This window comes from Hirundo rustica, chromosome 14 (genome assembly GCF_015227805.2).
Source record: "Hirundo rustica isolate bHirRus1 chromosome 14, bHirRus1.pri.v3, whole genome shotgun sequence".
Taxonomy (NCBI): Eukaryota; Metazoa; Chordata; class Aves; order Passeriformes; family Hirundinidae; genus Hirundo; species Hirundo rustica.
Window position 1 is genome coordinate 260,695 of NC_053463.1, and position 17,188 is coordinate 277,882.

The 17,188-nt window shown below is 49.0% G+C and overlaps 1 protein-coding gene across 2 annotated transcripts in view; it reads left to right on the forward strand.

The window, feature by feature from the left end:
- The first annotated feature begins 3,549 nt into the window (after positions 1-3,549).
- The window catches only part of PPP2R2B (protein phosphatase 2 regulatory subunit Bbeta), a 61,605-nt gene continuing 47,966 nt past the window's right edge, over positions 3,550-17,188 (forward strand). The window contains exons 1-2 of one of the 2 annotated variants that reach the window (XM_040078476.2): positions 3,550-3,702; positions 3,836-3,913. In XM_040078476.2, coding sequence (XP_039934410.1) covers positions 3,693-3,702; positions 3,836-3,913 — 88 coding nt within the window. In that variant the 5' untranslated portion in view covers positions 3,550-3,692. The remainder of the gene's footprint in view (positions 3,703-3,835; positions 3,914-17,188) is intronic. The other variant, XR_005703154.2, reaches the window with a different exon arrangement.

A 17,188-nucleotide genomic window follows, 5' to 3' on the forward strand; every position in this document is an offset into this window, starting at 1 on the left:
CCTCTCCTCCAAGAGGCTCCTGCCACCAACCCATACACTCCTCCAGCACATACACCCCACCTCTCCCCCGGGCTGGGCACGCCAGACAAACTCTTGGTGTCTGCAAAGATCAGAGAGGGCAAAGCCCCTAATGGCTTCCACTGAATTAAAAAATAATTTTAAAAAGTTTTATTCACTTTTACAATTTTAATTATTCAGCTAACTATACTTTTGGTTCAACTATCAAACTAATTTTTATCAATGGCTTACTAAAACAGAGAAGTCTTGCTATACTTTTCTATGTATCTTCTGGAACCATAAGTCTTTAAAGAAGTGAAATTATACTGAGCAGCCATAACTCAGCTGTAATCTTCCAGCAAACTATAACATTATGGTATATTTGTAATGTGTTAGATTTCAATACCCATTGCTGGCGTCTCCTGCGGTTAAAGTGGGCTCAGCTTCACACAGTGCCCACAGCTCCTACTGAATGAGAATGGTCTTGTCTGCTTTGCAGGTGGCTGCCAGTCGCAAAGTGTAGGTATTGATAATTGAGGTTAAAACTCACTGCAGGCTGTGCAGAGGTGTGGACCACCCAGGTCTCCCCTCCCGTAGCAGGGGCTTTCCCATGATCACGGATCAAGTGTTTTCTGGATGGGCAAATCTGTCCCTGGTGCTTTATCCCATTCCTAGTTCTCCTGGCTCCTGATGCGGCACCAATGATGGCACCTGCACACGCTCTGACGCACCTTACTCCGTGAGGTGGCTGCTTCTGAAAATACCTTGGACATCCTTTTCATAATGCAAACCAGTGTCCCAGAACCTGCATTTTGAAACACACCAATCCCAGCAAGATGTCTGTAGAGTCTGAGCTCCAGTTCAGAGAACACGCTGAGGAATGTCTGTTCCTGGCTGCGGGAATGTGAAGCACTAGGATTCCTCAGCTAGGGGTCACTAGAATTTAAGGCAGGGCAGGACTTCAGACTCGAAAGGGACTCCAGAGGGAAGACATGCTCTACAGAGAGACTACTGGATAAAAGCTTTTATATATTAATGTTAGCACTAACTGCAGCCTCATATTCCCTCTCCAGTACTGCTCCTGGTTAAGTAAATCACCGGCAGTGCAGTGTCCTCGTCCCGGTCTCTATAAGGTATGGTCAGAGGAGGCTCTCCACATTCCCTCCTGTACCAAGGGGTTTCCCTTCCCTGCAGCCCTCCTTTCACACTGACTCACGCTTCACACATTCCCTTACTCCAGCTCTTCTTACATAGAATAAGGAATAAGGAGAGCCTCTTTTCTGACATGGATAGATACAAAAGGAAATCAATCTCACTTCATTTAAGTGTTTTCCCTCTTTTGCCATGATGAAAATCACCTAATAGTCATCGTTTTGATTTTTGAAGAACACTTTCCATAATCTTTATATTGCAAAAAACAAGTAGGGGGAAAACCATAATATGGAAACAAAGTTAAGTTTTAAGTAAGTTTCTACTGAAACAAATGCTTTATGCATAGCTTTGTGCGCACAAATCAGCAGTAAGAGTGACAGCTCTCCTCCAGCAAGCTGGGTTGTTAACAGTGACTAACAACATCTCTGTGTGTCTGTTTTCATTGCAGTGAAATGGAACTCGTTAGTTAACACTGGTGACAAAGGTCACACAAGGTATCAATAGTGGCTGGGATGTAAAAGCATTCCTCCCACTCCTTTTCACTAGTATTATCATAATCTCTCCCACTGGGACAGGGTCCCTGTGTACATCATCCACTTCCATCAGCATTCCAGGCCTGTTGGGTACACCTCAGACAGAAGCTCTTCCCCAGCATTTGGACTTGTTCCGTACAGATAAAATTAATCAATATCCATGTGCAGCCTTTCCCCAGGCATATTTGATTTTTAAGAGTTTTTCAAATTCTTAGAATGAAAAGGCTTTTAGTTTAAATGCTGGCAAGAGAGAGACCAAGCTTGCAGGCAAAATTTTCCTATACATCAATATCATAGACACGTATTTCATTAGTGAACTTCCATCCTTAAAGCAAGGATTGGTGTGCTAAGAGAAAGAACTCCAAAAATTACAGGTGAGCTTTGTATGGTCCAGAGAGAAATTTCACAAATTAAGTGAAGCAATAAACCTTAAAAACCTCAACAACTTTCTTTAAATCACCCATCTCCAACATACGAAATGATGGCTCAGTTACTACAGGCTTTTTCCCAGCCTGGTGCCTGCAACAGTGCAGTGTTTGTGCTCTGCAAGTGTAGGGGCACCCAAGGCTAAGAAACCCTGTCTGCGACGGTCAGCACGTGCAGTGCAAAGCAGGGATAAACCATCCCTGGTGTCAGTGTGAGAACCACAGCGGTGAGGACAGGAACAAATCCTGTCAGAGACCATTGAGCAAAAAATATATTGAACAGCAATGTTTATGAGAGTGAATATCTGCGAGAGAACCCTGCAAACTGCCCATATATTAGACTCACTGTCACTTTTATCAAAGCTTCTGCCCAAGCTGCAGGAAGCTCCACAGAGCCTCTGGAAAATGGCCATCTCCTCATTGCCTCAATGTGGCATTTAATCCTCACCCTCCCCATTTTGTGCACTTAAATCCGCATCTTTCCCTTGCATTTGGCTTGAATAATCCAATAAACTCACTCTTGACTTAGTACTTATTTTGTATTCGAGATAATTACATTACTTTTGATATGAATATATTTGTATTAATATACAAAAATCTAAATAAAATCAGGCAGAAATCTCACAAAGACATCCAGTTAGGCTACAGCATAGTCCATACAGCTGGATCATATCCCCTACTACACATTATCTCCCAACCCCGTGCTTTCCTTTTCTTTTGTAGAGAAGTAACAAGTGTGAGTCTTCATGGCATGACCCCAGACTGAGCCCAGTATCACACCTGTCCACTGTGAAATACCCACATTTTCTGTTACACGTTTCACCCGCGTGCAAAACTGGTGAGATGAAATTGGCTGTTCCTTGTGGCTCCATTTTCCTGCTTTCTTCATGCCTGGAAATTCTTCGAGATAAAATGTGCTAGGATGAAAGGAAGCAAGTTGTCCTTTGAGGCAGTGGATATTTTTATGGAACAGTGAAAACCACGCTACAGAGAGGGAAATTCTGCTGAGCTGTCAAGAAAGCAAGGAGCATTGGTAGATGAAATCCTAATTTCTCTCAGAGAGTCTTAACACAGAGTATTGCCGCAGCAGCAAACACAGTGGAAAGCACTACAGCTTAATAATATGCCTTTCAATAGAAATGTCTGTAATAATCTTCTAAAGCAGCTATAAGGCACTTGTGACTGCAGGCACATTTTGAAGAAAGTGTTATAATGTATTGTAAAGCAGCTCCATGCTGCTTAGGTTCATTGCCAAGCAGTTCACAACTACACTGACCACAAATGTGAAAAAAATAAAAATCTTGTGGTAGTAGGAGTAGTTCTTTTTTCCTGTTTGACTCCCTCTTTAACAGCGCTGGAAATGATTGGGAGCATTAGTATTCTGATGGAGGGAGGCTGTGACAAAGACCATGACTACAGGGCCTCCTGACTCGTGTGCTGCTGCCAGTGATGTGGAGGGGACTGACTCCGATGGCTCTGCTTCCCAACAGCTCTGCGGAGGCACGGAGAGAACAGACGGGCGATTCATAACGCAGGCACGATGCTCTCAGCTTTGCAGGGCTAGCTTTGCGCTTTGCACGGAACTATGGCACCAGGTGAGCAGATATTTATCATCATGCAGAGACGGCACCTTGTATGTGCATGTGTGTGCGTGTATGTTCATTTAAAAAAGGACAAGCTATGTACCAATGTGATTGTATCTTCTTTCTGAATGTGTTTTCCTGGCAGGATTTGGAAGCCTTGTGCAGGATGTGCTGTGGTGCTTCAGTCAAGTAAAAGGCACTATAGATACTGGGGTTACAGAATGTAAGTAAATTTTTTCTTTTGCTGCTGTGACCAAAAATAACTTGTCACATACACCTTGCCTAGCTGGAGTGCAGGCAGGTCATTTGCGTGCTGTTGGGAGCTGCTGGTACGGAGCTAAGCTACGCTCCTTGGTTTCTGCCCTCGTTATGTACTTGTGCATCTGAAAGACAAGGGCCTCTTAAATTAGCTATTGATCCAAGAATTCATTTGAAGGCATTATAGCTTAATCATATCAATAGCCTTTGAAATAGATTTTCTTTTGGTTTTCAGCTGTTATTTACAGAGTTTTTCAGGGAATTATGGGACAGCTTCTCCCACTATAACCTTTACTGCAATCAATTCTGGAACTGACATGGGCTATTAGACACACTTCTTCTATTTTGTTGTAGTCCATGAAGTGTGATGACTTCTTTAAAAGCACAGTCTTGTGAGACTAAGAGGACTGAGTCAGCCCAGGCCCCTGAGAGCAGAGCTCTGACTTCTCCTGGAGGGAATGCAGCACTGCCTGGAGCACTGTCACCTGTCCTGCTTCAGTGGCAGTTCTGTTACGCTGCTTTTGCAGAAGAGGATTTCAGTCTCTGATCTCTAGAGACTACAGTGGGGCACAACATTCAGAAGAATATCTAACATTTTATTAAATCTCTAGGGAAAAATACCACCACAGTGATTAAAGTGAAAATATTTTTTTACTGAGGTTTTTTGTTGGGATTTTTTTTCAAAATTATTTACAAGTGCTTTGAGCTTTTACTGTAGAATCTGCAGATCATTGTAACTGGTCAGGAGTACTAACTTGCTACTTTACGATTAATGAAATGTTAGGATGTTAGGTTGCGCCTCTTGCTCTCTGTTCTTTTCTTAATGTAACCATTTATCAGCTGAGGGGTATAAGGGTTTGGTTTTTTCCCCCGCCCCCCCTTTTTTTGTTTTTGTTTTGTTTGTTTGTTTTGTTTTTGTTTTGTTTTTTTTCCCCCCACTGGAGGAGGCTTAGTGGATTAATCCAGAGGCATGGTGGCAAGAGAAGACTCCTGTGATGTTTTTCTTATGGTAATCTGGGCTCACACAATAGTAAAAGCTGATGAATAATACTTAAAACTTGTATTCAGTAAAACTAGTAATGAAAAGGTGATACCATTGGTGCATTCAACCTGAACAGGCACAAACAGCATGACCATGACCGGAGGAAGCTCCACGAGTGTTACATGTGGGATGGCCTTTGGTTCTTGAGCTGGTTTGCACTGGTATGTGAATGTACATGTGTATAGGTACTAATTTGTGTACACACACATGATTTCAGTCATAAATGTGGTATTACAGATACCTCACCTTTATCAGAAGTTTATCCATAACTTGTTACTATTATGCTAGTCTTTACAGCACATTTTTGACCTTCAGAAATTTTGGTAACTTCCAAGTATGCTGAACTTGCAGAGTGTGATTTCTTTAGCGATTAAGAAGCATGCAGTTGTGTATGGTCAGGTGAGAAGGGATGTTACTATTATTACAGTGCTCTGCATCTTTGAATGTAGTAGAGCCTAACTCCTTCAGCACAATGGACCGTCATTCTGCCTTTCAAATGATACTTCAAATGTTGCTAACCATAATTCTGCATTAATTTTGTGATAATTGTGTTCTCTTATCCACACAGAAGCCACACAAACAGATCTACATAAACCACTTCATTTTGTTCTTTTCTTGTTCCTTGCTTTAACTTGGAGAATGGTGTCACAGTCCATGGTACTTGTCCCGATGAAACCAGGGGTGTATTGGATCCTTTAACTAAAGCAACTGTGGGGATGAATGAACTCCCTTGTGCATAGATGGGAGGCCTGGGACATCTTTCAGCTGCTCAAACACTGATTTCAGTGTTAAATGTGAAATACGTGATGTTGCTGACCTCCATTGTCATATCGCAGTGCTCTGAACTGCATTTCAGTACTGCCAAAAGGAGACGGGCTTTAGAGATCTTGCTTTATTCTGATACAGCGATTATTAGGAGTCTGCCGTGGAAAACGGATTAGCGCGAAGGTAAGAGGTGAAATCTCCTCGCGGCTGGTGCGGTGCGGGGCTGGCTCGCTCGGCTCCGGGCGTGCGGCAGCGTCGGGACACGCGTCCGTCCCTCCGTCCCTGCCGGTCCCGGGACGCGCTCCGGTGCGATGCGCCCTGCGCGGCCCCGACGGCGGCCGGGGGCACTGCGGTGGAGCGGGGCGGGCTGGGGCGGCCCGGGGCTCTGCGGCTCCCTGCCGGGGGTGTGTTCGCGGGCGGGACGGGCTTAGTCAGCGCTCCCGGCCGCGCCGCAACCGATGCGGCGGCGGCGGCGGGGCCGGGCCGGGCGAGCCGGGGCGCTCGGGTCCGCTGGGCTCGGCTCGGCTGGGCTCGGCTCGGCCAGCAGCGCGGGGACCGGCCCTCCCCGCCGGGCAGCCCCCGCCGCTCCGCGCCGGCCCGGGGTGCCGCTCGCCCCGCCGCTGTCGGTCGGTGTCTTAGCTCGGTGCGGCGCGGAAGATGAAATGCTTCTCGCGGTACCTCCCGTACCTCTTCCGGCCGCAGGGCGCCCTCCGCTCCGCCAGCTGCCACGCGGAAGGTACGCGGGGCGCGGGGGGGGTAGCGGCGGACACGGCGGTGCCCCCTCGCACCGCGGGACCTGCGGGGATGGCGCTGCGCGGCTCCGGGCTCGTGTAGTTTGTAGGTGTGTCCTTAAATGCATCCGGATATTCCCGAGGCAATGGACCAAATCCTGCGGGCTCTGCCCGCCTCCGGTCACCCGACCCCTCTCCCGTCAGCAGAGAGCGTTTCCAGGTCTTGGCGAAACAGCCCTGCAGCGATTTGGGAAAATGTTCTCAGCAGCGTTTCAACTTTGCATTTCCAGGGCTGGAATGCAAAGCAGCGGGACTGTGTTTGCCGGGACTTCCGCGGGACTCTCGCAGCGAAGAGCCCATTCCTGCGGATTCATCCCCGTGTGACGCGGTGTGAGAGCTGTCGGACAGGTCTGCGGGTCACCCGCAGGCACCAAACAGCTCCGTGGGATTTACATTCCCGGCACTGCGGCTCCCTGTGTGGAACCACAGGGGTTTTCCTCATTTGCTGTAATCAAAATCAGTTCATGAGGAAAATCATCCCCCCGTCACCCAGTTTTCTGCAGACCCATCAGTCTGTGTACACGACTGTATTGCCAACCTGACCTAAGAGGAAAATCCAGGCTGGAGGGATGTCTGGTTGCTGAGGATGTGGAGTGGAAGGGGCAAGCAAGGAGCACTTGGCAGCAGACGATGACAGTCCAGGCTAAGATGTGACAGCTACTCGGGTTGCTGTAGTTCAATCCAAGCAAACAGTATAGACTTTTTTCCTTTGTTTGTTTTAAAGTTCCTCTGAAGTTTCCTCAGGCAGATCAAATTATCCAAATAGAAATCTGCATCTGAAGTTCTCCCTTTGAGAATTTTCCTGAAATTTTTTTCTGTTTTTGTGTTGACTCTGTCCAAAGGTACCGTTCCTTAACATATCCTGAACATGTCACTTCTGGATTCTTGTATGGGAACAAGTAACTCAGTGGAGAAGCACACCTGTGTGCTGTTTTAAGGGAGGTCGTACGACAGGGATGAGAAAAACAAAAAGAAGAGCTCAAGAAAAAATGTCACACTGGTGTGCTATGGATTCTTTTCCATCGCAAACAATATAGAAAGAATGAAACCTGAACAGCACTCTTTCTTAGACCATGAATAGATGCATATGATAAACTTGGGGTAAAACTGAGGTCTGGAGGGTTTAAACGACCCTGTTCCACCCCAGCTCATTAGCAAAACCAAAAAGAGAACTCAGGTAAGAGCTGCTTCCTGCCTGAAAAGGCAGTTTAATAAAGAGCTCTGGAAAACCCAGTGGGGTAAATATTATGTATTTGGCAATGAATGTTTCTTTCAAGGCCTCTGAAGAACGGCTGGCACGGGGCTGAGGCTCTGCCTGGGCTGCAGCTGCCGAGACACAGGGCAGGGACTGTCTGCAGCGAGGGTGAGCACTGGCCCGTGGTGCAGCCTCCCTCCACCCTGCCCCTGGGGATGCAGAGTCCTTGTCCTCAACCTCCAGCACTCCCCGAGAGAGGGCACGGCCTCCAGAGTTGTTCCGAGGGGCGCCAGGATGAGCGATGCCTGTTGACTTGGTGCTGGCGTAGTGCCCGCTGCCACCGCCCAGCCATGAGCCCATGGCAAGCTCAGCTGGAGCTCGGCTGGCAGAGGGACCTTGGCTGCTCATGGGGAACTCTCCTCCCACCAGCAGTCCAGGTCTGTCCTGCAGCAGTTGAAACAGAAAGAGAATTTACATTTGATTTTCAGAAATTACATGAGCTTCCAAGTTACACACTGAATGTCAAGAGAGCAGCACAGGTGAACTCTGATCTCTGCTGCTTGATAAGTCACAGCAATTCCTCTGTCATCTTTTGAGTGGCTCCTGTGTCTTTTTCTGTTTGAAAGTTATGGTGATATCCAGAATATTTGTATAATAGTATCCTGGCTCACAGATGCTCCTAAGAGTGGAGCGATGCCTGTGTTTCAGTAGCCCTGAGGTAACTCTCTGTTTTCTCTGAAGCCTTTTACTATTTTCAGGTTTTCCATACCTCTCAGTTTGTGTCTGGGCTCTGAACCAGCATTTTAGGAGGTTCCAGTGGAGGTGACATGAAGGCCAGGATGCTCAGTCATTCATGTTAGAGCTGATACTAAAGCTTAGCTCAAAGATGCCCTTAAGCTAGATGGTTAGCTTTGTAGGGGTCTTTAAGGGGAAAGCTCAGCCAGAGGCACCTTAAAACTAAGCTCTTCACCTTAGGGACACCCCTAGGCTAAGCTTTTGGCCTTTGAAATATTTTTGAATGACACATGTAAAAAGTAGTAATTATTTCCTTGTATGCTCCAAACAGCGGATTCCTCCATGGGTAACCACAGAGAGTGTGGTCAGGTTTCAGTGGGATCAGCAGGGCAGGCCCATTAACATGAAGGAAGATCTGATCAGGAATTGTTTATTAAAACGTGCCTTAAAGCTCCTGGTCCCTGGCACCAGCTTGGAAGTGGGATGTAGAGGTGAAAGGAGGAGCTGGCTGGGGGCTGACAGGCTCCTCCACTGCCCTCAGTCCTGTCACGGAGCAAACCTCCGTCCACATGCAGGAGAGCCCTCACAAAAAATCGTTTGCCTGGAGTGAACCTAAAATAGTAATTTTTCTGATTTGGAGACTTTCCATTTGTTTTTATGATGACTGTTACACTTACACCAGCTTGTCAATTTTGTTCTTGCTGTGTTGATCACAAGTGGGTTTATTTTCCTGGCGAGTCATTCCAGTGGTTCCAACCCGAGCTAATCAGGCAGCTGCGAGCATCATGAAAGTCCTTATGACTCTGGAGGGGAACCCACAGAAATTAAGTTTACAGCAGCCCTAATTCAAGTTGGAGTCTTGAAAGTTTTGATTAAATGCAGTTGAAATGGTGGCTCTCAATCAGCTCTGCCAGGAGGACGTCAGGAGAGTTGCCTGTGGTTTGCTTAAGTAAATTCTTGAGGGCGTTGTGTGTGGTCTGTGCTGGAGCTTTGTCTCCAGACCTCGAAGCTGCAGATTTTATTTAAAAAAACCAAATGAGATATTACTTGTTTGCAGGAGACAGACTCCACCTGTGGGGAGACGTCTCTGCTGCATAGGGCAGGGACTCAAAGCTGTGCTCAAAGATGCACCGGGAACAACCCACTTCCGACCGCGCCCCACTGGCCCCGCCCCTCCGACCGCGCCCCTCCGACCGCGCCCCTCCGACCCCGCCCCTTCGGCCCCGCCCCTCCGACCCCGCCCCTCCGACCGCTCCCCTCCGACCGCTCCCCTCCGACCGCGCCCCTCCGACCGCTCTCCTCCGACCCCGCCCCTCCGACCCCGCCCCTCCGACCCCGCCCCTCCGACCCCGCCCCTTCGGCCCCGCCCCTCCGACCGCGCCCTGTGTGCGCTCCCGCCGGCTGCCGGGCGGGGGCGGTCCCGGTGCCTTTGGCGGCCCCGGTGCCTTTGGCGGTGCCGGTGCCTTTGGCGGTGCCGGTGCCTTTGGCGGCCCCGGTGCCTTTGGCGGTGCCGGTGCCTTTGGCGGTGCCGGTGCCTTTGGCTGTCCCGGCGCCTTTGGCGGTGCCGGTGCCTTTGGCGGTGCCGGTGCCTTTGGCGGTCCCGGTCCGGCGGGGGGCACCGGCAGCCTCGGCGGGCGGGGTCCCACGGGCAGGGACCCCCACGGCCGGAGGCGGCAGCGGCGCGTCCCGGTGCTCGCCGGCTGCTCCGGCTCCGTCCTTTCGCCTCTCCCCGCGGGGTCCGACCCCTCCGGATCTGACCTCGCTGCGGGGACGCTCGGAGTGGCCCCGCCGCGGCCCGCCCCGACCGGCGCTGAGCAGCGAGACGAGCGCTCGTCTTGAAAGACACAAAAAGTCGCTGAGGGATTTTTTTATGAAAAATACTTTTAGTTGTGAATGCTCCATCCTGGTGTTGGAGGACTTTGAAAATGATTTTTTTCTCCCTCAGTCTGTGCCGGGATGCTGCTCCCCACGCTTCTCCCTCTGATCCCATTCCTCTGTGACCATCGGCCTCAACAGGCTTCCTGGAGCTCACTCTTCCTACAATTTTCTGTGTCGAACGGCTCCAAAAAAAGCATAAGCAGAATTATATGCACATTTCCAAGATATCTCTGGAGATATTTCCATTCCGTGACTGAATTTTCCTCACTACAGATGGATTCAGCTGTAGCTTCCCAGCGTTCCCCTGTTGTCTATATTTAGTCAGTGCTTAAATCAGCACAAAGGTGCCTTCTGTCATCCGTCCCACTCGGAAGGGACCTGATGGAGGTTGCAGGGAAATGCTTCAGAGTGAGAGGGAAGAGCAGCTGGCGGGGGCTGAGCTTCAGAGCAGATCTCGGGCTGTGACTGCTTTTAAATGGAGATATTTTAATGCTCTTGTGGGGAAGGTAGGATGGTGAGTGTGGTGTGGTCAGGATAACCTACCAGTAAGAAAAAACAGGGAAATTGTCTCTGTTGTCCCTGCCACGGGTAGCTTTGTATATCGGTGGAATTGCTGAAACCATTCTCCTGCCCAGGGCCAGTTCCAAGGGTGCCCATTTTCCCCAGCATCACGGGCTGCATTTGACACAGACACAGGCACAGCTCAGTGTCTCTAATCAGAGTCAGAGATGTGTTCAGCTGCTGCACTGGCTCAGCAGACCAGATGGGAAATACCCAGTGACAGCCTGCAGCCCCTTGGGTTTTGGGTGCCATCTCTACCAAGTCCACCCAGGAATGTCACAGGTCACACGAAGGGTCACAGGGCCACACAGGGGACTCAATGAAAACATTAAAAAAACCCAATAGTTTGAGATTTAACCCTTTTTTTCTCTGCAGGCAGCTTTGCAAAACAAGGTCACCAAAAAGGTCTCCAAAATTCCTTAAATATGTTGTTGTGGTGGAGCTGTGCAGGTGTACTTGCTGCGCGAGATGCTGTTCTTACTGTGAACTCTTTGTGTTACACCAGTCACCCGGCAAACCATGTTTGATACTACCCTCTAAACAATTTTCTGACATGGATTATAGAAGAAAACCAGGCTGTTAGAGGCTGATTTGGCTATATTTGGGAAATAAACACACTCTCAGCTTTGTAAAGCCATATGGTGGATTTATTCACAATCAGCAGTTCCTTTCAAATGCAAGTTCATGTCATTTAGTAATAAATTTTCCAGTATACAGCTCAGCACTCTGTTTTCTGTTTCCTCTTGCAGCGTGTGATCTGGGAGCGGTCAGCTGGCTGCGGCCGTGGGCCACCTCTTGTCTCGGCAATGCACATTCAGCAGTATAATTAAGCACTTACATTAGTGAGTTCTTACCAGCTCCTGTGGACTTCATCAGCAGTTTTTGTCCCTGCTCATTTCCAGTGCTGCTGGCTGCTATTTTCCTTTCTGTGCAGTGTTGCACAACAGTGCAACTTTGGGCTTGGTTTCTTCTGGAAACAGGGCTGTAAGACCCTGCATGGAGGATGTGTCAGAGTGGCCGTCAGAGCCACTCTCCTCCACTGCTTCACTTGCTTGGCCAGCTCCAGCTCTGGGCTTGGGGGTCTCAGAGGCAGCAGCTCTGTGGCAACGTGGACAGGGAGACATCCTCCTTGTGCTCTTTGGGGTGAGGGGTGGTCTCATCCTGAGAAAGGGGACTCTGTGTCCAAAGCCAGTGCCAGAGATGCTGGGTGCCAGGTCCCTGGTGCTGCCGAGCAGGGTCAGCATGCAGGCAGGTGTGCTCAGCCCCTGCCCAGGGCACATCCAGCCCCCATCATGGCTGTGGTGGGTTTAGCAGAGAGCATGAGAGCAGTGGGGTGCACTGCTGCTTCCCATGGTGGGCAGCCTGCGTCCCCAGGATGGGGCCCTGTGGGGACTTCAGGAGGGCAAGCAGCCCGAAGATCTGGAGCTCTGCAGCCTGTGGGAGGAGACAGGCGGGAGTTGCTGAGAGGTGCCAATTTCCACAAGATGAAGGATGGTAGTGACAATTCCTGGCGCACGAGCAGGTCCTGGCCCGAGGACACCTGGCGCAGATCAAGAAGCAGGGCTTGGCCCCATGTGGGGTGAGCAGGGGCTGCCCAGGGCTGTTGTGTGCCCCCATGGGTGTCCTGTGCCTTCTCTGAAGGCAGAGAGTTCCCCATGTTCCTCTGAGTGTTCTGTGCCCTGACTGCGAGCACATGCACAGCTGCACAGCAAAGGCATTGCCTGAAGAATTACAGTCCCCTGCTGCTTGGGCTGCCCTGAAATCTGGTCCTTTTTGTGCTGGCTTTGTAATTTCTCAAGGGTAGGTGTCCTTGAGATGAAAGATATTGCAGGTTTGCTGTGCTTGATGTCACTCCCTGTGTTGTTGAAATTTAAAAGCCATGAAATTCACACTGATGAATTTTCACGTGTGAGTCTGTGAAGGCCATGGAGAATGTTTTTGATGGACTGTCATGCCCATATTTTTCTGACACCCATTTTTGGAGGGCAGGAATGAAGGGAACCTTGCTGTTACATCTTTGACATTCTGTTCCCATAAATTTGGGTCTCAGGAAAATGAAGCAATGTCAAAGCCCGTTGCCAAAAGATGTGTTCGATGGTGGTGGGTATGTCTAAAACAGACTCTGCAGTCAGCAGGATTGAAAAGTGACTCTTTCTTGTAGGTTATGGCAGGTTGGAGTGGAAGGGCTGAGCCAGCTAAGTGTGGGAAGTGCTGGGGACGAGCTGGGGAGCCAGGAGTTGCCAGGGGAATGCCTGTGGTTCGTGTGCAGGAGCAGGGCACTCAGCCTTCTGTCCAGGACATCCTTTTGTGGCAGTGCCATGCGTGTTGCTGCCCAGTGGCGAAGGGAGTTGCTAATATGTGTGACCTCATGAGAAATGCACAGTTCAGCTGCCTCTTTGTAATGAGCACAAAAAAACGAGGTAAGACTGCTGTAAGCTGGCACCTAGAAGCTGCACGTAGAGGTGTGAAGGATGGGTGTGCAGCATTCCATGGGCTGCGCTGTGTCCATGGAACACATGAGTGGATAGACAGTGTTCGCGCCAATGAAGCAATTACTCTCCATCCACGGATGTTTCTCCCTTTAAATGTTCAGAAATCACTCACAAACTTAACATGAATTGAATCGGTTTGGTTTACTCAATTGGATTAAAGTAGCTGTATTCCCATGTTTATAAGGGCAATTGTATTTAATGTTAGTTTGCATATTGTTCCACTCTCATATCTGGGGGAGGAGTTGTCTGTTTTAGGAAGTAATTATTGTTAAAGCACAATAAAATCTGAACGATCACATCAGCACATTTTAATGTAGACTTCTATGCCTGATGTCATACTGACCTCATTGCTGCTGTTGTTACATGTAATTCAGGAAAAGGTCTTGGGAAAGGCACGTGTGTGTGTTCCTCTGTGCTGGAGCCATGTGCTGCTGCTTGATTCATGGCTAGGCAGGGGCCATTAGATTTCCTTCCTGCAGGCGTTTTATAATCTGTTTAACATAACACGGTCGTTTGTCTTGTTTGCTGACTGCTTAACAGATGGATATGTGATTTTCATAATTACTATATGAATGTTAATAAGACGTGATATCTTTTATTAATTAACAGTTTTCCAGGTTTATTTTTCCAAATGACATGAGGTAGATTATATGTAAATATTAGTGACATACAAATATTAGTTTTACAGCATTGGCATTCTGAGGAGTCAGGCAAACTTTTGAGGCTCCCCATGGTGTCTCTTGTTTTTCTTTTTCCCCTCCCCTAAGCTGTACTTCATGAAGATTCTCCGGTAGCGAAGAATGGGTTCATGCTTTGTTAAAGGCTGCTCTCCCCTTACTGTAAGGAAAGCCTAGACTTGGCCCATGTCCTAGGCCATCCTCTATATTTGTCCTGCCAGTGCAACATTCTTCCAGCCCATTTCTGTCCTCGTGCAATACTGTTATCCCATCTTCCCTGCTGCAGATCTCCAAAAGTGGGAATCAGTGTAAGCAAGTGTGAAGGCTGTACACCACACAGAAGAGAAAGTTTCTCTCACTGCACCTTTGGCTGTTCCTGGAAGCTCTCCCTGCTCCGTGGCTGAGGAGGAGCCTGGAGAAAGGAGGTCGGTTCTCCTGGGAAGAAGCCATGGGAGGCTGGCAGTGCCAGGCAGGGCTCCCCAAAGTCGCACCCGGCCCTAGTGCTGGCACTTCAAAAAGGAGGTGCATTTTTGTTCTGTGAGGAAGCAGCCCCTTCTGCTGCCTGGGAGGGGGCCAGGGGGTCCCAGGGCCCTCCCAGCGATGGGGACCCTGGCCAGCCCCAGTGCCACCTTTCCCAAGCTGCCGGTTTTTGCTGGAGGTACCGGAGGACCCATGGGGGAGGAGGCGCAGCCCCAGGAATGATGGGTCACACTGGAATGCTGAGTTTCAGGTGATCCCAGAGGATGAATGACTGACCTGGGGTGAGGTGGAGGGCAGGGCTGGGCAGGGCAGAGCCGGAGCTGAAAGGCTGGGGCTGGTCAGGTTGCTGTCCTTGGCCACTCCCTGTTTGTGGCTCTGAGTCACAGAGTAGTGCAAATGAGTGGATTTAGGAGCCCTAAATCCGCTGTGCACGTAAGAAACGTTGGACAGGATCGGTGTAACACTCCCTGACCCCCTGTCAGTGCTTATGAGCTTTGAACACAAACTCAATTTAAGCTGAAACGTTCTCTTCTTGGAGTCTTGGTTTTGTGGGTTGATCTGCCATAATGTGTTGTATGGCAAATGTGGCCATGAGGGGAGAGCAAAGCAGGCTCCAGCCCGGGCTGCAGCCCTGCCGTGCTCCCCAGGCTTGCCTGGGTGCTGGAGGCTCAGGCACTCTCAGTGCTGCGGCTGCTGTCGCTCGTGGCAGGTGGGACCTGTCCTGTGGGACTGCCATGCTCGTGGGACCTGTGGCCACAGATACCACAGGGAATCAGAGCATGTTGTGATGACTCCTTGCTATTTTCCCCAGAAAAAACCAGACTAGTTTCATGCTCAGAATATATTCTGGGTTAACCAAAGCATGCATGAGCCAGGCTGGCTCTCCAGTGCCAGCTGGGATAGTTTTTCATGGGGCGCTGCCAACAGAGGGGCACCCTCTGCCAGGGCACCACGGGGGAGGCACGGTTGTTGGGGCAGGCCCTTGGCTCATGTTGGCTTTGCTTTGTGAAGCACCACTGAAAACTGACGAATTCCTGCTAATGTGGAAACGGTAGGTGAGTTGATCACTCCTGACAGGCTCTCCTGGTTCCCCAGCTCTCAGCATTGCAGCAGTGGCTGTGCTTTGCTGTAGCCCATTTTGCACTTTCCACCAGGCTGATGTTGGGTCATCATCTGGCTTTCTGACAGTTGTGGAACTTCAGCTAATCCCTGTGCAGGTCAGGAGGGCTGCTCTGCCATACACACAGTTTCCTTTCCTTTGGGGAGTTAACTCTGACTGATTAGCCTTTGCGCTTTCCATTTCGTAAGGCTGGCCAGGTGTGCGCTTCACCCTGCTGCTGCTGGGTGACATCTGAGGACAAGCAGAATGATTTTTACAAGGTAGTAATCCCAGCCTCAGGTTCCCAATGCTCAGAAACTTACTGTGCTTGTGGTAAAAGGCATGGGAAGCCCTATTTAATTTATAGCATGATTTCATTGTGTTTTAATGTGAGGTATATTCAATTAACTGAAGGCTGTGAAGTAATTGCAGTTTAGGAAATACAATTCACAGTGACCTGGATGTGTTGCTTCATTGGTGAACATTCTTTCAAATATAATCCACCTTTGAGGCCATATGAAAGTTTGCATATAAATTGCTAATTTAACAGAATAAATGCTAAATAGTCATTCTTGCAAATAAGGTCCCAGGATATTTGGGGAAGCATCTGAGTGTCCAATGTAAAAACATTATGTGACAAAGTTTTCTTTTTCAGTACTCAGACTGATCCCTGCTTCTCTTTTCTTGGCTCTCTGAGCATCAGCTGATGGATTAACAGATGGCTTCAGCCTGAGACTTCCTCTCATGGTTCTTTCATGAACAACATTCCAGTGTCCTCTTGTACCCCCTTTAGCCCCCATATCACACTTGGCTGCAGCCGCCTGCGAGCCCCTGAGGGCAGCGAGCCCCAGTGTGACATGGTGCCTGTACCTGGGCTGTGTTCTGTGTCCAGGGCTCCCAGGAGACCTGCATTCATGCCCTGCCATGTGTTTCACTCCAGACACCCAATCAATGCCTGTCACTGTCCGCCTTCCACTGTCACCTGTGGCGGAGTTTGTTACTCCAGGTAAAACCCAAACCCAGAGGAGCAGACAAAACACCAGCATGGACAACCCTCAACAGCAGCAATGCTCAGAGTCGCTGTTTTCAAGTAAAAACTTATTCGTTAGTGTAGACTGTGCTACACTGGTTGGGATGCTCCAATGCTGAAGCATGTGGCCTTAATCTTCAGAAGTGGCAAATCCTATTTACTGTGTAAGTATTTAAGCTAATTATATCTCTGATGTGAGGAACATGTGACAAACTGTTCACACTGTATCCTTTAAAAGACACTGATGTCTCAGACCCTCATGAAATATTCTGCGCCTCATTCCATTCTTGGAGTACTGCATGTGTTCTGAAGTGTATTTAGCAATACTAAACTTAGTAATAATATAAAGGAAATAAGTATGTTATGGCAGGATCATCTGTAGAATAGAATAAGAGATCATTCATAGCAAGTTTTTCCTGGAAACACCATGTTTACGTTGCTGTTGTACAGGTGCATTATGTTGTTGCTGTGTGGCTGTTGAATTACAGGAGAAAT